The sequence below is a fragment of the Acartia tonsa genome, chromosome 4 (genome assembly GCF_053477335.1).
Source record: "Acartia tonsa isolate MP-2025a chromosome 4, ASM5347733v1, whole genome shotgun sequence".
Taxonomy (NCBI): Eukaryota; Metazoa; Arthropoda; class Copepoda; order Calanoida; family Acartiidae; genus Acartia; species Acartia tonsa.
Genome location: NC_137263.1, coordinates 21,000,101 through 21,021,574, shown reverse-complemented (window position 1 = coordinate 21,021,574; position 21,474 = coordinate 21,000,101). Strand labels below are relative to the sequence as shown.

Here is a 21,474-nt window from a genome sequence, read left to right as displayed (position 1 = left end):
CTATCCCTGACTGTAGGAAAATTAAATTTTGGCTACAATATTTTTAAGATGTTATTATGGCGATACTTTTGAACATAGTTAACCTTGCTTTAACAGAATTAAAAATATATTAGGTATATGACTAAATGAATAATTTATTTTTAAAAAACTTATAATAAAACTACTATTTTTATAAAAGCGTAATGGTTTAATAATCACATAATAAGCGTAAAAGTTTTCGTATAGGATGTTTTTTTTATAAAAATACATTAAGTTACATAATTCCATTTCTTAAATTGTACTATAAATAAGAATGATGAATGTAAGATGGGACTAAAACTATTTTTCTTTTTCTTTACAGGGATGTATATTGTAAATATTCCTGTATTCATGGTAAGGGTATATTTACCTACAATTTTTGTAATATAAAGAAACGGAGAAAAATTCATATTGGTTAGAAGATAAACAGATACACCCCTGTAATTATAAAAGTGGAACACGCTTACATTTCATCCCTTACCTATATGTTTACCATATATAACTACAAATTTGGCTAACTCACCAACTTAACATTCTTTAAAAAGGAACTAAAAATGTCATCAAGTCACACATAGACTTAATCACTAAAAAGTCAGATAATATAGTAAGACATGTTCACTTGTCTTATTAAAAATAACTATTTGAAAAATAGGTTCTCCTAAGTCGAGATAGTTATGCCTACATATTCTTTGTGATTCCAGCTACAATTTAGATAGGTATTCTTATCTCACATGAAATCTTTAATTTTGACATTTCTTCTGACTGCATTGCTGTATCCCTCCTTGAATTTGAACCAGACATCAGTTTTCACAATATCATTCTTTTTCTCCTCTACAGTTTTCTCTCTTTCAACAACCTGTAATGAAAACAAGTAAGATTTGCACTCTAGCAAAACTACTTTTCAATTACATCCATTTGTATAAAGGATTCAAAATGCATGGACATATATCTTTTTAACTCTTATTTTATACATCTTAATTGGAACTGATGATCTATTTTTATAGAGAAACATATGTATTCCACCAATAAATAGTTAAAAAATTAAATGTGTTTATACATATAATAATTTGTATAAAGTAGTAAGGTTTTTCTGTCTGAGGCTTAAGATTTTAATAGCTAATTGAACACGACAAGTTATTTTTAGAAAGGTTTACTTAGGTCCCAGGAAGGTTTTAGGCTGTTTTATTATTAGTTTAAGTCTTGAAATTGGTTGTAGGATTTTTTTAATCTTCGATTTTGAGGGCTTGGCTACTTGTTATTATATATAGTAGCATTTCTTTGTCTGCTAAGATCTGAACAGATTGAATTTCCATTTCAGGAAACCTTTTAGTCCTGGGATAGTTTTAGGCTTTTATCTTGCCCCCATTCCCCTATTGAATGCAGCCCCGGATATTCGAGGGGTTCAGCTGCAAATACTAAACATAGAAGATGGCTATTTTACTGTCAGTTTATTTAGAATGTCTAAAAAGCACCAGATAAGGTCAAAAATTTTCCATAATAATTGCATTGGCACTTGGTAGTTATATAATATATTTGGTAGTAATTAGACTGTAGATTAAAATACTTTAAACAGCTATAGCCATGAAATTCCCTAATTTGGCCTTACTATTAGAGTAAACAATAGAGGGGGGGGGGAGGGGTTAAATAACTGTATGTCTCCTTCCCGAGGATCCTGGGACCAATTGGGCCTTTGAAATCAACCAATAGCATTGGAAATATTAACACAGCCAAGAAGTCGCTACAAAAGAGCAGAAAGCAACTTGCTAGCAGACGAAAAAAGGTCCCAACCAGCTGGATTCAGGTAGTTGCCTGGTTATACATCTATACTATAGATTTATTGCCTTACCCTCCCCCTCTCAAAAAACACTCAAAGTTGACTTAAAAATTCGAATAATATTTCACGCCTACCTTGATTACCCTTCCAAAGAAGTCTGTAGCTTGCTTCTCCTTGATAACGACCTGCTTGGGGGTCAACTTCACCAGATGACTTTGTGTTGATTTAGATCCTTTGGGAGTAAAGTCTGTTCCTGCATTAAAATTATTACATTAGTAGGATGCTAAAATTGTTTCATAGTTTGATTTTGTATTTTATTTTCTCATTGAAAGTTGACAATTCTTGCTTCTGTCTTACATTTGCCTAGATAGCCTTATTGAGGTGTAATTAGACCGTATCTAGATTAAGATTAACATTAAGATCTTATCCGGCTTTGTATTATATTTAGTCAATATCAAAATCTCAAAAGAAACGCACAGGATTGTCCTTGATTTCTTTTAATGTTACCTGAAGGGTGTTTGTTCCTTGTTTGTGAGGACTTAGATGGAGTGGCCGAAGAGGGTTGAGAGCTCTTAATAATATTACCTGAAGGGTGTTTGTTCCTAGGTTGTGAGGACTTAAATGGAGTGGCAAAAGAGGGTTGAGGGCTCTCTTAATGATATTACCTGAAGGGTGTTTGTTCCTAGGTTGTGAGGACTTAGATGGATTGTCCTAGGAGGGTTGAGAGCTCTCTTAATAATACCTGAATGGTGTTTGTTCCTAGCTTGTGTGGACTTAGATGGAGTGTATGAGGAGGGTTGAGAGCTCTCTTAATGATATTACCTGAAGGGTGTTTGTTCCTAGCTTGTGAGGACTTAGATGGATTGTCCTAGGAGGGTTGAGAGCTCTCTTAATAATATTACCTGAATGGTGTTTGTTCCTAGCTTGTGAGGACTTAGATGGAGTGTATGAGGAGGGTTGAGAGCTCTTAATAATATTACCTGAAGGGTGTTTGTTCCCAGCTTGTGAGGACTTAGATGGATTGTCCTAGGAGGGTTGAGAGCTCTTAATATTACCTGAAGGGTGTTTGTTCCTAGCTTGTGAGGACTTAGATGGAGTGTATGAGGAGGGTTGAGAGCTCTTAATATTACCTGAATGGTGTTTGTTCCTAGCTTGTGTGGACTTAGATGGAGTGTATGAGGAGGGTTGAGAGCTCTCTTAATGATATTACCTGAAGGGTGTTTGTTCCTAGCTTGTGAGGACTTAGCTGGATTGTCCTAGGAGGGTTGAGAGCTCTTAATATTACCTGAATGGTGTTTGTTCCTAGCTTGTGTGGACTTAGATGGAGTGTATGAGGAGGGTTGAGAGCTCTCTTAATGATATTACCTGAAGGGTGTTTGTTCCTAGCTTGTGAGGACTTAGCTGGATTGTCCTAGGAGGGTTGAGAGCTCTTAATATTACCTGAATGGTGTTTGTTCCTAGCTTGTGAGGACTTAGATGGAGTGTATGAGGAGGGTTGAGAGCTCTTAATAATATTACCTGAAGGGTGTTTGTTCCTAGCTTGTGAGGACTTGGATGGAGTGGCTGAGGAGGCCTGAGAGCTCTTAGCTTCTTCCTTCTCATACTCTACTTTCCTAGCATCAATCCTAAAATATTAAAATTATTAGACTGTAAGTTTGGGCAGTTTTTGAGATTTAAAAGAATGAGACAAAGAACGATAAATTGATGTACATCCCCAATGATGATTTACAAAATTACTTCCTTCTGAAGAGTAAAACTTTTGGCTGAAACGTTTGAACACTCAACTTATGGAACCAACCAATCTAAATTAAATGAAAGTATCCAACGTTTTTAGCCACCGATTCAGAAAACGTTTAAATAAAACAACCCTAATTTACTTTTTGGTTTAAAGAATATTTACTACTTATGTTTTAATTTTTAACACAAATGTAATTACTCTATCATCGAAAACTCTCCAGAATGGCTTATTTTTCCATATGTCATTTGCCCTTGTTGGTTACAAGTTACAACTGTCTTTAATATATTCTATACCAAAAAACATCTGCAATATTGCCTTAACCCTTCCAAAAACCGAGATAAAGCTTTAAAGTTAAAGGAAAGGTAGAAATATAGGTCTATTTTATAGACATACATCCAACTACTTCAGTAGAGATTATAAAATGAACAAACCGTCTCATTCTCTCTAGTTCAATCTCATGGGCAATCAGCTGTTTTGCAGCATATGTCAAATCTACAGGACGCTTGATTCCTTAAAAAAAAATAATTTACCTTTATTTATCCAAGTCTAAATAACACATGTTATACAATATCTTACCCCAAAAATAAAACAAGAATTAGATATTAGTCCATTTATTCATATAAAGCGAGAATAAAATATAGTCCATTCATTAAAACATATCATATAAAATATAAAAAAACATATATCATATAAAAATCATGAAAATATAATAAAAACATAAAATCCTTAAAAAATTGACAATAACAATGCCGAGCCTGGACCAAAAATAGAATTTAAATTTTTAAGAAAACATCCAAAAACTACAAGGGTGGGTAAACTAAAAAGGGAGGGAAGCTATGAATAAAAGACACAAACTGAAAATCTCAACCCAATTAAACCAAACATAACTATCACTCATAAAAACCTGTATTTCAGGGATAAATATTACATAACAAAATATTTAATTTTTTTAACAAAAAATCCAGGCTCACCTTTAATGATATAAGTGTTTATAAATTGGTATATCACAACAAGAACAAAAATGTTCGAAAGTAGCATCTGACAGTCAGAAAGACAACTTTATAAAAACAGCTGTTTAAGAGATCCATACAAATTAAGAGAAAGCATTAACAAAAATTATAATAAGAGAAAAATTAAGAGGCATAATAACGTCTGAAGGTAAAGATCTCCGAAACTTCATGTCCGAATTGATTTTACTTTTCAGGATAGCTTTATAAATATTTGGAGTGATTTTAAATTAATTTTCTGTGCTCCCCCAACTTTCCTCAATACAGTAGTAGTTAATAAAGCATTTAAGAATACTTCCATAAAGCCTATTATCCCTGAAGAACAAAGGTACAAAGAAATATAATATAAAGATGGATAATAATTATGGACTTATTATTACTTGAATCTTACACCAGATTAACATGTACTCTAATAAAGTGAAAGTTAAAGCTGGCTAAAATAATGATCCACTCCTCTTTTTCACATCCCTTCCCCTCCTGGTGGATGAACGAACTGACCAATAAATGAGTTAAATGTTATAACTTAAATTTTCCCCTGTCATAATATCCAGGAATATTCTATATCCATTATAATAATATTGTACCTGGGAAAGCAACCACTGATTCAACATCAGGATCCATCTTATATTCATACTAAAATAATATTTATTATATTTTTAAATATTTTATGTTCACTTTGACAAAACATGAATATCATCTACAATCTACACAGTAAAAAAGATAATACATAATGTTTATTTAAGTCCAAAAAAATCAATACATTAAGTTATAAAATAGTATCACTACTCGCAGTACTATGTATATATCTATCTATACTTGTGCTCAAAATTGTTATAACAATAAATAAAGTCTATAGTTTATATTTTTTAATTAAGTGGCGTGCACAAATATTTGTAAAGTAGGAGTTGCCACCCCTCGCCCGCACAACCAAGAATTACAACTGTACGAAATACAGTTAAGTATAGAATTGATTTGATTACTAAATTTTTTTATGTGACCATTAAATTGCCATACCTGTCCCTCCATGTTTCTCTCCTGCTGGTAGCTGATATTATAGGCAATGTGAATATTCACCAGGTTCTTCAGATCTGCCTTCTCCTTGGCGGAGTACAGCTGCGTGTTGATAGGTCGCAGCACTGGCTGTACAACTGAGAGCAGGAAGGGTAGCAGCTCCCTCACTAGGACGCTGTTGGCACAGAAGGCTCTCGTTGATGGCAGCATCTCATTGGTAATGGTTTCTAAAATTTAAATTATGAAGAACATAGCAGGGATCTAAAGGAATAAGAAAATGGCCGATTAAGTGGTGTACATACCCAATTATGATATACAAAATTACCCCTTCTTTAGATTATAATTATTGGTTGAAATGTTTGGACACTCAGCTTAATGAAACAGCCAATTAAAATTCAATATAAGTACTCAAAGTTGCTAAGCCAACGAATAAGAAAACGTTATTTTAAAACTTTGGGGACTAGTACAATCAACCGCCCAATGTCCACTCCCTCCCTGAGAACAAAGAGACTTTCAATAAAGATAGGTAAGTGAGAGTATAGCAGTGTTTGGTAGTTAAATGTAAAATTAAACTTGCTGACTAGCATGGAAATTAAAATATCAGAAATGATTTTTATTCAAGAAAATAAACATTAAGCTATTAAATTCATATTTTTCCCTCAAGAGAATAATATATTAACAAAGGTAACAACATCCATAAGAAACGAATCCCTAAAAAATTATTGATGGACTGGCAAGCCGACAAAATGAGTTATATATCCGTTGTTCAGTAGTTATTAAAATATGTATAGGTATAAACTTAAGGAACCTTATTTAAGACATATTTATAGATCTTTTGAAGCATAACCGGCATACTAACTAATAAATATTTACCGTATGCTCATTGCATTGGTAGAGAAAATCTTTACAAAAGTTAAGCCGACAAAATCAAATTTCTCCCTTAGCTTTACGGAAGGACGTACAGACAAAGTGAATTACAGAGTAGCTTGGCTAATAAAAAATACTCACCAAGGACGTTCAAGTTATTTTGCATTTTATTTCTAAGATCCGTTGCCTGTGTAGGATAACTCAGCTTGACTCTGTTGGGAACAGCGTACAAGAAATGGGCCTTGACCAGCGGGTATGCCAGGTGTCCCATTATGCTGTAGTTCTGAGAGTGCATTATTTCATGGTGGACCAGATCATAGTAACAGAACCAATCACAACCAGAAATAACATTCTCCAGAGCAATATTTTTGAACGGAACGCTGAGGTAATTTTCAAATACACCGGTCATGATGCGGTCAGTTTCCCCTGACCGCGCAACAGCTGTTTGTATGTGTTTCATTCTGACAGCTGGATCATCAGCTGATTTTCCTGCCGGTACGGCAGCTGTTCCTCCTCCCCGCTGTTTGGCATCCTTACCCGGCACGGAGAAAACATCTTGCCACACACTAAACAAACTTTTGGTTGTGTCCTTAGACCCTAGGCTAACTGAGGCCACGTCGTGGGCGCGAAAAACTTTGCCGCGTTGGTTGAAGAACTGGAGTGTTGACAGACAAGAACGAATATCGTTGTCTGACTTCTTGCACAGGGCCAACAAAGCTGTCAGGTCAGTGCTTAGTTTCTCCTTCAAGGCTATTTCCTTCAGACGTTCAGCCAGTTTGACCGAGGAAGTTGGTGGAAAGGGGATGACCAGGGCAATCTGACGGAGGGGTCGGAGCGAGGGTGTGTACAATTCGTTGCAAATACAGATAACGGGTCGAAGAACCTGACTCGACTTTTTGTCCTTTTTCTTGCCGACGCCGACTTTGCCGGAGAGGACGGACACCAGGAAGTTTATTGTAGGCGCGGGAGCACCGTCAATTTCATCAATGATCAAACAGTTAGGGCGCTGGTCTTCTGTAAGGACACTTCGCATCTGGGTCGAAGATTCCAACTTCTTCTTAAAAGCATCCACAGACCTATCATCAGAGGCGTTCATCTCGACAATGTTATAACCCGCGTGTCGTGCCACAATGTGGGCTAGGGTGGTCTTGCCCAGGCCCGGGGGCCCGTGCAGGAGTGCTACATGCTGCTTGGGACGATGCAGCTCATCCAGTTCCTCAATGACTTCAGGTAGTATTTGCTGGAATTTTGGAGCCTCGTCGGGTTTATGACGGGGTCCTTTCCGTAAATCCTATAATGATATATATATAAAAGCTTACCAAATTAAACAATTTTTAAGTATGTTACCATGATGACACTGTAATATTTTATAAGGTTTATTTCTTGTAGAGCGAGAGCAAGGACCAATATTAAGCTCTAATGTAAATTATAATAACACATATTTGTCAATCAGTTTAAAAAAATGATCAATTCCAATTTTTACAAAAATACTCAAAGAATATTAAAAAAGCTATAATAATTTAAGTTTATTACCTTTCCAAAAACAAGACGATCCCACAGTTTCAACCATTTGAGAAGAGTCCTATTGGTCCCTACATCACTCAACAGATCCATGTAGCACCGAGGTTTAAACTTTTCCACCCAGAGTTCCTTTGTTGTTGTAGTATCATCCTCGTCAGCACTCTCTATACCAGAGTCAACCATTGCTGCAGTAATAGACTCAGATTCTCGACTTTTCAACTGAAAAAAAATGTTTGATTCGTACATTTTTATGTATAAACTTTATCATAAATGATTATAATTTACTTTAACGAGATATTAAAGGTAATTTAGTAGGACAAAGTAAAAGTCAAAGTTATTACCTACCTAGGTAATGGTAGTGATTTTTTTGGAGGAAGAATTTTAATGTCAAATACGAAATAAATTGGCAAATACACTTTTAGATATTTTATGAAACACATAAAACAAATACAAGAAAATTTCTTTTGTTCGAAAGGATTTTTTTTTTTAAAGAAAAACACAATGACTTCATTAAATCACTGTGATATAGAAATACCAGGGGGAGGGGGAGGGAACACAAAGATGTTTAAAAAATTCACAACTATTTCTTCCTTCAAAATATGTATGATCTACAAAAGCCAGAGTTTCATACATAAGACTTGGGAAAAAGATTATTTTGTAATCCATTGTCCTATCCTTATATCCAAGGGATAAACACCCACCTTTTCAAGTTCCATTTCTGCCTCCTGTAGAAGTTTATGGAAAGGAACCCCACAGAGCCCCGAGGGCTGCAGGGTTTTAGTCTTTTCACCTTTACCAAACAATGAACCGCCAGTTAATTCACTTTCTGCTTCTTTCATTCTGAAACATTGAAAAAAATAAAACTACAGGTTATGTAAAATGAACAGTTTTTTAAAGCTTGTTTGCTTTTTATATTACATATGTATGTGCTATAAAAACTATATACATAAAACCATAAATTTAAATACTAATTCACATTACAGCTATTTACAACTCAATGCAATGAGTTGATATTTAAGTTTATTGTTTATAAATTTTAAAAAATCTTGTCATAATGTTTTAGACATAGGTATAAACTAAATATTGAAATCACCTGAGGTAAAATCTTTCTCCAGAGTCCACAGTGACAGAGACATAATCCGAGTCCAGAGGAATTCTCTTGTACACCTTCCTCTCTCCCATCAATGGGACTCTATACCTGGAGGCAGCCGTCAGCTGGGACATTTGAGAAAACGTAGAGGAAACATTGCTTACGTCAGCTAGAACATCATTTGTGGTGTGGTCAGACTCAAAATCGCCAGCTCCGCTTACACGCTGACGCTTGGCGGTCGGCGTCTTCTCGGGTCGCAAGCGGTCAACATTAAGTTGGCCGTTCCGGTCAACTGTTCCTAATTGGGCAGTGCTGCTCACATCCTCCTGGGGCAAATCTGAGTCTTCAGAAATTCTGGAACGTTTGTTATTTGCAAATACATTAGTTTCGTGTGGTTTCAATGAAGAAGGTATTGCTGTCATGTCAGAATTTGTATCTCCATCTTTGCCAAATTGTAAAGACTTTCGGCTGGCCGGGGCATTCTCCTTCTCCATCTCTGCTTCTCTCTGGATCTGAAATACAATTAACGTACGGACTGTTTGGCATAAACTAATTAGGTATAGAGAGAGATTGGGGACAATGGGCTGTTTATTACACTAGTCCGCAAAGTTTTATAATAATGTTTTCTTGGCTCAACAATTTTGGGGACTTTAGCGAATTTTGATTGGTTGATTCATTAAGTTGATTGTTCAATCGTTTCAACCACTAATTTTAATCTACAGAAGGGGTAATTTTTGTATCATCATGGGGGATGTACAATGAACATCAATTTATCGGCCATTGTCTTTTCCCTTATGATCCCTGATCTGTATGACTGTTTTGTTATTTTAGAAAAGCATAAAAATAGAAGAGGTATATAGGTCGAGATAGGTCATTATGAATATGCAACCATTTGATTTTAATGCTCAATCCATCTATGAAATTAGAAAATCCGTCAGTCAGTTTGAGTCCTTTACCTCCAATTCTTCATCGAGCATTCTATCCATATCATCTTCATATTCTAAATAATCTTCTTCCATGTCTAGTTTTTTATTTGTCTGAAATATTGATAACACAAGTTATTCAATTACATATACAATGTTTTTTCATATTTCACTTGAAATCACAAGAAAATTATGTTTTAAGCATATTATTTTTTATCAAACTTAAGAGTGATTTTTATCAGAATCAAATTAAGGGTGTATCTATAGTTTAATTTTTCAATAACTGAAGGTTTGTAACTATTTTATGGAGGGTACCTTCACCCTCCATAGAGAATGCTTCCTAGCATAAAAATAACCGTACAAAATTTTTATTACTTTTTCGTTTACTAGAGGACTCAAGGGGCGTGGCTACTAGTCTATAATTAATTTAATACAGTTTTGTTTCTTCAAAAGAAATGGGGGAAGGGAGATTATTATTGTAGAGATAATGACACTTAAAATATTCCAACTCTTAACTTAATATTGATAAATACCACTCTGAAATAAGAAGAAAATAATTTATAATATCAGAATGAATTAAATGAATTTTACATTAAAAGCTTGCATTGTGTTTTACATATATGTGCATTTAACATTTTGTTTTTATGAGGATAGGACATTTCAAGATAAATTAACAACTACCCACATTTTTATTGTTTGCAATTCTGCATAATATTGGAAGAAAGGAATGTGGATTAATTTTGCTGCAAATGTTCTCTCCCTTCCATAACTTACATATTATATAAATTGTAAATAATAGTTTATCAATTGATTATTAGGGTAGGTCTTCAGCAATTGTAAATAATTTTGATCATTTATTGTTTGTGGTATTTTTAACAAAGGATAATTGTAAACAAGGATGACAACATCCATAAAAGCGAAGCACTGAAACTTTAGGACAAACGGACATTAACACTTATTTATTGTCAGAACTGAATAATCAGAATATAAATGTATAAGAGTTGAAGCAAAATTGTAAGTGTAAATTTGTTGAAAAACTGCTTGATACAGGATAATGGTTATGGACAAACTAACATTTTTATGACTTGATTATAGAGTTGCTTCGCTTGAAACATTATACTTGTCCAAGGAATAAACATACCAAAAACCAGATAAATCGGATGATTAGATTACAAAAAAATTTGTTGTTAAAAGAGTAAAAAAATCATCATGTTTAAAATGGACGTACAGAATTCTTGTAATGATTATAGAGTTGCTACGCTTTCTAAATCGTACCTAACTACTAAAGGAATCACCAAAGTTTGAAATCGATAGGACAATTCTAACATGCCTTAATTAACTAAAAAGCTATCCGTTTGTGACGGACGGACGGACCGACCCTAATTATAGAAAATCTTCGCTTTTAAAAATAGTAAAAAAGTTCAAACAGGTTCTGGGATAGTTTTAGGGTATTTCATTCATAATTTTAAGTTTTGACTGTTTTTAGGCTATTTACAGCTACCATTTAAAGTAGCGCAGTCGCTGGTTTAAGAAAATTTACACACAAACACATAATCATTTAAATTAATTAAAATCGACGAAAACCTGTCCCATTTAAATCTAAGGAAGACACACAATTTCATATTTTAACGATATTTGTGAACGACAATCTTGAATATCAAGTATTTTTTTTTATATTTTATGAGTATATATGATGTATATCAAAAATGTTTCTAAGCAAAAGAGGCGGGCTCAGACATCAGTTAGGGGATAAATTACTTATTTTTGGCTATTTAATTTTTTTTTATTTATTTCCCAAAACATAAGCACACCCCATATTGACTTTTTATAAGGACTAGATCAAAAAAAATCAAAAAAATAAATTAATTTTTATAATTCTATCAGAAATTTAATTATAAGTCTTATTGGAAGCTGCACATTTCATGGTTAAGATCAAATGAAAGACTAAAAGCGTTGTAAATCAAAGATTCTAATATAAAATTAAGATTTGTATTATGTAGGTTTATCTATAAAATACATGAACCTACCTACCATAACAGGTTTACTAAAATATTTCAAACTTTGAATTACTCCAATATATTCTTTAAATCGTTTAAAAATTAAAAATAATCAAAATTTTGTTTTAAACTTAACTATGTTTAATCAGCATAAATTATGTGTTAATATTTGTTAAATCATTCAGAATCTAAGTCGTCGTTTACTAAAAATGCAAATTATTTTTAGATTGAATTTTCAATTATAAATCTCATAGAGGTTGTTTTAATTTCTACTTTATAAAGCAAAAAAAAAAACTTAAATTTTTTCAAAAAGTATTAATCAATTGTTATAATAATGCCCAAAAGTTATTAATAATAGATAAAAGTATCATTAATTGATTATTGAGATACAGTATTTGTGATATATATGTTGGGTTACATCGTTTTATAGTTTTATAATCTATTTTCTCGTATTCATTCGAATCCGGTGGATAAGAACCGGTTCTCATCCATACGAAAAAACTATGTCTGGCATCGTATTCTATATCCGCAGAAGACTGTTTATAATACGATGCGAGAAATAACTATTATAAAAGCTCAAATTATCTCAAATAAAAAAATTGCCAACATTTTATCATATTAGTTTTGCTTGAAGTTAATATTAAGTTGCTACAAATATTTATATTAAAGATTAAAATCAAAACCAAAACCCAGTAGATTCAAAATTTATAAAGTAAGAACAATGAAATTTCTAGACAATTGAGTTTCAAGAGCATTAAAGTTCTTAGGTACACGGAGGAATAAAAATTTTGAGCTCCGTTTTCCTATAAAAAGAAGTTTATGTTTCTGAAAGCTGAATATCTAGAAATATGTATCTTCATTACTATTCCTTTCTAATTCTACTATGAAAATTAACAAAAATCAAATTTATTTAAATATTAGGCGCTGTGGCTGGAGGCGAGAATATATCCCTAACAGGAGCTGAACCAGATCCTGGCGACTGAAATTAAATAAACAAATATTAAGACAAATTAAAAAAAAACTTACTGTTGCTTGTTTGGCTTAGTGACTTCGTCTAAAAAATGGTAAAATCTATCGCAATTATCCTCATACTCGAGATGCAATTTATATGTCAATGTGTCAAAAATATCACAGTAATCACTTCACCAATATGTCACTAAAAACTAGCTCTTATATATTATAACTTTTTATCAAGACTAAAGGGCAGAACAAACTCTTACCTGAGCGGACGACCGTTGCCTTCGAGACCTGGAGGCACTTCCAGTGCCAGAAGAATTCACCTGTCCACCTGATCCTGATCCTCCTGCACAAATATTTTGTTGTTGTTAACATTTGACATTTTAATGAGGAAATGACTAAATATGGCTTTTTACATCTGCATACATAAATGTATTAGGGAAACGATTTTATGAATATCATATTCAATATTTATTATTAAATTGATATTTTTCATTTAGTCTTATTGTAGGTATTCTACTTTGCAGAAAATCCTAATATTGATACTGGGTGAACAGAGGTTTATTTCTGTTTTTAGGCTAAGTATAGGGTCAAGCGGGGCATTAACCGGTAAGGGGCATTACCGGTAATTTTTTACCCACCTTCAGAAAATGACATTTTTCTCCATGTTCTAGTCGACTGACAGAAAAAAACATAAAAGCAAATTTGTTCCTAATTAAATTGCCTACAAAAAAGTATGAAATGAAATTTTTGTGAGATGAATTTTAAGGGTACTTTTTGGGTCTCAAAGTCGGACGAAAAATTTTTTTCTTAAAATTTTTTTCACCTAGGTGTATAAAGATCGACCTACACAAAAATTGGTAAGACCTAGAACTGATCCGTAAAAACCTTTTGAACTAAGAATTGCCCGCTCTTTCCAAATCCGTTGAGAGCTTAAATGTAGAGTTAATATTTTTTTCAAAAATGACCAAAGTTCGCGCGGGGTATTTTTCGGTAACGTCGAAAAAAAAATTCAAATTCGATTTTTAAGATCAATTTTCAGGTTTTCTTTTGTAAAATCTAAAATTCAATATGGGCTTTTTAAGAATTAGGCCAAAAAGTGAATAGAACAGGTTTTTTTATATAAAAAAATTTAAATTTTATTTTTTAAGAAAATTTTTGTGAGAAAAAAATCGAAATTTCTCGTCTTTTAAAAAAAATGATTTTTGACATAGAAGGAATAGTCCGATCTTTATGAAAATTTTTGTGGATAATCCCTATAACCTATACTAATTATGATTATTCATGTTTGACTGGCCGTTTGGCCGTTTTTCATCGATTTTTTTTAGGTTGAAAAGACGTTAACCACAATGCCCCACCGTGGGGCATTTATCGGTAATTTCTTTGAGTCCAATTATGACAAACTTCTAAAAGTCCTAGGATAACGTCCTATTAGGACCTGATAGTCCTTTCCGTAAGCTTTCTAATGGTCTTGGTCCCATTTAAAAATATTAATATTTACCCCATTTTTTTTTCAAAAAACCAAAAAAATTACCGGTAATGCCCCGCCTCACCCTATGTAAATTTCAATAAGAGATACATACAGCTTTTCTCAATAATATAAGCTACTTGAGGTTAAGGACTGAGCCGCTGGCAACAAGTAAATAATTATACCTTGATGATGACCGCTGATGTAACCGACAACTGGGGGTGGGTAAGGGGCGGAGGGTGCCTCCGTGGTACCCATCACTTCATCATTTACCAGAGGGGTGCGCTCATCGGAATCCTCAAATTAAAAACAAATAAAGGGAATAGTAGCTTTTGCAAAATTCCGTAAAGGTGTGTTTTAAGACTCTAAAACAGTAGTAGAACGATAATATTCACTACATAGGTGTATTCCTTATTGAAAAGAACAATAGACAATTTTTTTTAGAGTTAACAATACCTGAAAATTGTAAAAAAAAGCCTGAAAAAATCGTCAAATGTTTCGATAATGTCAAACTGACAATAATTCATTTTTAACAGTATAGGTAGTAAAATTAGAGCCGATTTTGTTTGGGATATTAGAGGCATTAAAGTAACAAGAAACACCCTAGCCCCCACCCCCCTCGCCTAGCCATCTGGGGGCAAAAAAAACCCTAAACATTGACCTAACCTTAGATTTTTAAGACACCAATTGATTATACTTTTTATTTAGGGGTCATCATTCTTCAGGGGTTAGGTTTAGAAAAAATACATTCAACTTCTTTAAGCAGAAATAAGGAAGGAGGTTATCTGTGCTCAACTGGAACTATGTGGGGAAAGCACAAATTGACTCCAACAAGAATTATTTATCCTATTGTAAGTTTTTTTTTTGTCAGTAGGTTAAGAATTCGATAACTACTGAACTGATGGAGTTCTACATTTTATGGAAGCTTATTATAGGCCCCAGGATGGTTTTAGGCTACTTTCCTACTCTTCTTACTCCTTCGATTACAGAGCTGCTAGATGCGATGAGCACAGCCGCAAGTATTTTATACAATATTTAGAATTTATAAATAATGTAAAATAGTTTTCCCTCTTTAATTCTAAAAAAATAAAGGAGGTATGAAACAAATCTAGTGGCAAGTTGATAATCATATTTATGTACCTGATATCTTTCATAAGATCTAGCCCACCGCCACTGTTGAAATGGAGCTGTAGGGAAAGGTGCTTTCTTTCTCTCCAAAATCAGCTGACACACTAGGCCTGTAACAAACAAATTGTAAAAAAAGTTCTTTAGTTTGTTCAAAATAAAACTTAACTCTTAGTTTTATCTAGCATTTATATACATAGGTTTGAAAGATATATTTCTCTGTTCCAGTATGTTACAGATTAATATCCGCTGGATTAGAACCGGTTCTAAGCAATAATGAAACATCATGTATCTATTATATCGTATTACAGACAATTTTCACAAACATTAAAATAAAATCATAAAATTAATACCAGTTTTGTTAAACTTCGGCCCCTCGGGGCTAATAAAACTGTTTTTAAACTTTTTCATTTTAATAATCGTGGAATCTGTCTATAATACGATGCGATGAATAAATATAACGCAATTGAATTTCCTTACCATTTAGTCTTATTAATTAAAACACTTGAACCTTGTCAAATAAGAATAAACCAGTATTTTAAAGATTGCATTTGCTTACCTAGTACCATAACACCCAGCAAACAGGTGACCAGAATAAGGTCTGTCTTCTGGAACGGAGGACACTTGGCGGCCTCGCCATACTCATCATAAATAAACCTGTTGAGCACATTCTTGAAGGTGTACTTGAGGTTGGAGTTGGTGTACTGGTCTATACAGACTATCAGTGTTACAGCACCCAGGGTTACATTGGATATTATGCTTGCCTGAAATTATTGCATTCAACGTCTCAAACAAGATTAAATTTCATAAAAGCTGATGCCTTTTTGAAATTAAAAATGTGTGCCCCACAAACAAACATTTTGGAGACCAATGCTTAGAAGGTGATAATTTTTTTTCTAAATTGTTGGAAGAAGTAAAAACTATAAGCCTTTTAAAAAAAAATGGGTAATATCCTCTTAGAATTTTTTTTTCAATTTTGAACAGACAGAACTATGAACTCTGGCCGCAGCGCTCGGCTCCCTAGCCTGCCTAGCCGCAGCGCTCGGCCCCCTTGCCTGCCTAGCCGCAGCGCTAGGCCCCCTTGCCTGCCTAGCTGCAGCGCTCGGCTCCCTAGCCTATAACCTAACCTAACCTAAAATAGTTGTTCTCTGTCGGGGGGGGGGGGGGGGGGGGAGGAGACTCATTTTTCAAAATTTCTAAGAGGATAACGCCAAAAAATACATAAAAATTGTCATACCTTGTGCGTAAATGCTATGAAGAAGAGAGTTGGACAGAACAAGATACAAACATAGACCAGCCAATACGTTGAGTTGGTGTTAAAAGCCTGCACTCCACACAGTGGCAAGTACATAAGCACAGCCGACAGGATAAATCCGGTTTCCAGGGTGGGGATGAGAACAGCCAGGACAGGTATGCCAAGAAATATCCAGAAGAGCAGAACTGCGAGTCCTATGACAAATCCCGAGGCAGCAGTCAGAACATACAAATATATCACGTCAAACACAAAATACCTAGAAATAAGTAATAATAGAACAAAAATATATTATTAATATTATTTTGTAATTAAAATTAATTGAAAGCTACAATTGAATTTGATGTCTTTTTTAATAGCGAACATTGTTTTAATATTTCAATCAGGAATTTACAGTAAAATGTCTAAAACGCCGCTAGGCGAGGCTAGTTATATTTCTATATTTATTTTTGACAATTTTTCTTAGAAGGGTGGTTTTTCCCTCCCTCAAAATAATAATAAAACCTTCTTAAGACCTATGAGAAGCTACTATATAAAGGAGAACCATATCGGTTCAGCGGTTAGCGAGATCCTTTGGTAAAGACAGTAATATAGACAGACATGCATCCTGTTACTTTTATATAAGGATACCTGGATATGATGATAAAACCAGCAAAGGATCCGAGATAGAAACCAAACAGGAACTGGGAACACTTGAAGAATCTGTGCCCCATGAAGGTGAGAAAGAGCCCAACAAAAACTCCGAGGGCACAGGAAAGAAACATGAACGTGGAATCGTGTACCTAACATAAAATCAACGGTTGTATAAATGTAATTTAGTGCCTTCAACCCTAGTCTCTAGGATTCATGTCCCTATATGATAATTTTTACTTATTCATAGAATTAAACCTTTACATTATCATAATCAATCAAGCTTCTCCTAAAATCAATTACTCTGATAAACAAAATAAATTAATTATTACTTAGATTATAATGCATTTTAATAAAGTGAAACTTGTAGCTGAAGCTGGCTTAAAAAGGCCCACTTTACCCCTTTTTCTTCCCTTATTATAGAAAGCTGCTCATTCTCAACTTAGACTTATTGATCAGAATAAAGAAATTAATTCATTCGTTTACCTGACAACCAGTTTCTGGATCTGGATTAAAGGTGCAGCCATAGGTATGCGCTAGTCCATACAGGGATGTACTATTTTCGTATGCAACTATTACCGCAAAAATTCGACCTAAATAATTCTTTTATGATTGCATGCCTTCAATGAAGTAATGAACTGGAAAGTACGATTTCTTCAATGGGTAAATGAAGATCAATATTTAGTTGTGTCTCAAAAAACATAGACTTTAGGAAAAATTGGTATTATATCAAATATTTTAGGCTGAAAAATACTTGACTTAAAAGGTGTTTTACAGCTAAAACTTTTATTTTAACAAACAAATAACAAAAGGACTAGGACATAATGTAAAATTAGATAAAACATAAAAAAAATATTGCCTCTTTTTATTTTGTTATACAATGGTTAATATCTAATTTCTTTTTATCTAATGTTAAAAAACAGTTTAGTTTTAATTTTAATATCTAATAGCTTATTCCTAGGAATTTCTAAGATTTAATAAATAAATACTCTTACCTGTTCTAGGATAGTTTGTCAACTTAAGATTTGTTTTGTGATGTGTTAACTCTGCAACTAGATGGCCTTGATTCTTGATATCCAACAAATTTGTGAAATCTAGATATCCGGATAGAAAATATTCCATAGAACAGTCATTTTCTGGTAGATACATTTCATAAACCTAAATATAAAATCTTTAAATCCACAATAAGAAAATCTTGAAAATATAAGAAGCAATTTGACAAAAGTTTCAGACTTCTGTCTTAAATAGGAGCCGAGAAAATCATGTTTCCCCCAATTAATAAAAATAGCCAAAAATCTGCTAAAAGGTAATGTTTTAAAATTAAGTATACTCCATAATGTTGGGAATGTTGACAAGAAATTTCAGCCTTCTCTCTTAAATAGCAGCTGAGAAAATCACATTTCCAAGGACTGACGGACGAATAGACATAGTAAATTATAGAGTAGCTTAGCTACTAAAAATAGATTTACTTACTTGATAAACTAGTGTGTCTATATTAGCACAGGATGGCATGGGCAGAGCAGCTTGACTAAACTGGAGGTGGACCAGAGGACCCTGCCAGGTAAGGTCCAGGTAAGGTTTGACGAGGACTCCTGGCTCAGTATTGCACTCACCAGGCACAGGACTGTCACCACCATATTCACGTACAAATACTATACAAATTACATATTTTAAATATTTTAACTTTTTACAATGCAATATAAAAAACTTTTATCTTTGATTTTGACTACCTATCTAACATTTGAACCTTAACAAAAAGGCTCGCTTAGTTTAGTACTTTTAAATATTACTAGCGGCTACGCCCCTAGAGGCCCCTAGGGGCACTTGAAGAGGAGAGAGTCGAATTTAATAATTGAATTTCTTATTTTAGATTTTAAAAGAATTTTAGAAATTTTAGTGGGGGGGCAAAAAAAATTTTTTTTTTGAGGGGGGGGTTTCATTTTTGGGGGGGTTGGGGGTGTCCCACCCCCCAAGAAAATAGTTATAAACCTTCCCGGGACCTATAAGAAGCTACCCTGTTAAGGAGAACCCGATCGGTTCAGCGGTAAGCGAGATCCTTCGGTACAAACATACAAACACACAAACATCCTGTTACTTTATTATAAGAGATAATAATACCCATAGAAAGTTAATAAAATTACCTACAACAATTAAATACTATAAAATGTTTCATACATCTTAAGAGTTACCTTAAAACACCGTACCTACTATGTTTTGAAAAATAAGAGAACGCTAATCATTAATGGTGTCCCGTATTTTAGGCAGTAACATGACCCATCATCAACATCAAGACTACCCAAACACACCAAATTGTATAATATAAGAGAAACTTACAAACTCAAATATTATATAAAACTGACAGGACGTACATGGTAAGTCAACTAAATTGTGTGTCTATGTGACGTTCTAATGGATTGGATGTATCATAGCGAAATAATCTTTTTATAATGCAAATGAGTGAGTTTAACCATATTGGTTAATGGAAGAAGAAAAAGACCAATCTGTTTTTAGGTCTAGAAATGTAAAATCTCTTTCTATTAGTATATAAAATATATAAAAACACATACCAACAGCAGAGATGTTTCTAGGCCAAGGATTTGTAAGAATTGTTGGTGAATCCTTTAAATCATTTAGTGTCTTGTACAGAGCTGGACTTGTTGAATTCACACACACCTAAATAAATCAACATAGAATTTTAAATATTAATATAAATTGATCCTTGTTAAATAAAAGTAAAGTTAAGCCAAAAAAATAAGATTGCAATTTTCCAAAAAATAAAGAAGGGAGTAATTTTTTGTACTCAAACAAAAAACACAATTAAGTTACAATGAAGATACGGCAGCGGAACGGTCAATGCCGCCGAAAAACGCCAACTTCATCCAAGTGTTTTACAATATCTTGCAGAATTAGACAAATTAAAACTTAAATAAATTTTTTTTTTAAATCTAAGTATAATTGTCCTTGTAAATCATTTTTTTTTTGAGTACTATAAAATGTTTGAAAGCAACAATGAAGGATTTTTTAAAAATATGAAGGATTTTTTAAAATAACACAATTGGTACCAATAGGTGAAAAATCAGCGTTAAAAGGTGATTTTCCGATATTTAAATCTGTAAGGAAATAACTAAATAATCATGTTTAATAATACAAGTTAATAGGGAATCTTAGTAGCATACAGCAAAACTGAACCATCTTATTAGAAAATATTTTGTTTTAAAACATACCTCCGAAGAAATAGTAGGTGCAAGACTGATTGGATCCTTCAGTGAATGCGCTTCAAATATCAAAAACTTGCTGCTGTTCTTAGTTTCTATTGGAGTTAGCCTAAAAAAAGTTTAAATTACAGGGGTGTATACTGTATATTTTCTAACCTACTTGAATTTCTGTCCTTCCAACCCTCTTTATTTCAATCCCTATTCTAAAGAGTAAAACAATGATAACTACATCCATTAGTGGCGAGTAACGGATTAATTTTCGTAACACAGCCCCACAATATTTAAGGTTTGTCACTTACAAATACAATTCAGTTTACTAAATGCTTAGATAGAATTGACCTTTAAACATCAATTTTAAGTTTATCTCAAAGTGCCTTATTGAGTTAGTTATGATGTTTTTGGTACTGGGTAGCCCTGCAGGGTTACGTCACCGTAGAAATAGCCTTAACAGGGATTATTAATAGGGAACCCCCCCCCCCCTCACTACTTATTAAACTATTTGTCAAAAATAGGGGAAAAAAGGGAGGGGGTCAGTGCTTGACAGTAACTTTCAGGGAAATTTAATAAAATTGTCTTGGGCTTTTCCATTTTAGTATGACAAAACATCATTTTTAAGTTAAAATATCTTTTTGTTATCCTTAATAAAAGATTATATTTTGAAAAATAATGAAGACAATACTTACTCATAAGTAGTTCTTGGTTCAAGATGAATAACTTTAGGTGTCTGACTAATATGCAGCTTAACAATATCTCCCCCTGATTCCAAAACATCCTGAATATCACAGCTAAATTCACAACTAACAAATAACAAATTTTCCAAACAAAATAACAAAAATATCACACATTTTAATAACTTCATATTGGTTATATCATACTTCAGA

The 21,474-nt window shown here is 33.4% G+C and overlaps 2 protein-coding genes across 3 annotated transcripts; both read right to left on the bottom strand.

Moving 5' to 3' along the window:
- Positions 1–116: 116 nt before the first annotated feature.
- Positions 117–10,059, bottom strand: cutlet (chromosome transmission fidelity protein 18 homolog). 2 transcript variants are annotated; one of them, XR_013878470.1, is made up of 12 exons: positions 9,983–10,059; positions 9,030–9,538; positions 8,638–8,776; positions 7,949–8,155; positions 6,557–7,706; positions 5,552–5,775; positions 5,122–5,170; positions 3,962–4,040; positions 3,311–3,417; positions 1,927–2,045; positions 500–874; positions 117–280 (listed from the first exon to the last, which is right to left on the bottom strand). XR_013878470.1 is itself a non-coding variant. In XM_080156873.1 (11 exons), the coding sequence occupies exons 1-11, from the start codon at positions 10,043–10,045 to the stop codon at positions 746–748; spliced, it is 2,775 nt and encodes a 924-aa protein (XP_080012999.1). In that variant the 5' UTR covers positions 10,046–10,059; the 3' UTR covers positions 117–745. The 2 variants fall into 2 exon arrangements, 1 of the variants encoding a protein (XP_080012999.1); XM_080156873.1 differs by having other exon boundaries at positions 117–874.
- A 339-nt stretch (positions 10,060–10,398) lies between these two features.
- Positions 10,399–21,472, bottom strand: LOC145316406 (transmembrane 7 superfamily member 3-like). Its single transcript, XM_080156876.1, has 13 exons — positions 21,277–21,472; positions 20,603–20,702; positions 19,946–20,051; positions 18,852–19,030; positions 18,374–18,536; positions 17,865–17,971; positions 17,379–17,530; positions 16,734–17,007; positions 16,056–16,260; positions 15,512–15,609; positions 14,557–14,668; positions 13,167–13,249; positions 10,399–12,925 (listed from the first exon to the last, which is right to left on the bottom strand). Exons 1-13 carry the CDS (start codon positions 21,450–21,452, stop codon positions 12,857–12,859), a joined length of 1,824 nt encoding a protein of 607 aa, XP_080013002.1. The 5' UTR covers positions 21,453–21,472; the 3' UTR covers positions 10,399–12,856.
- Between the last annotated feature and the right edge of the window lie 2 nt (positions 21,473–21,474).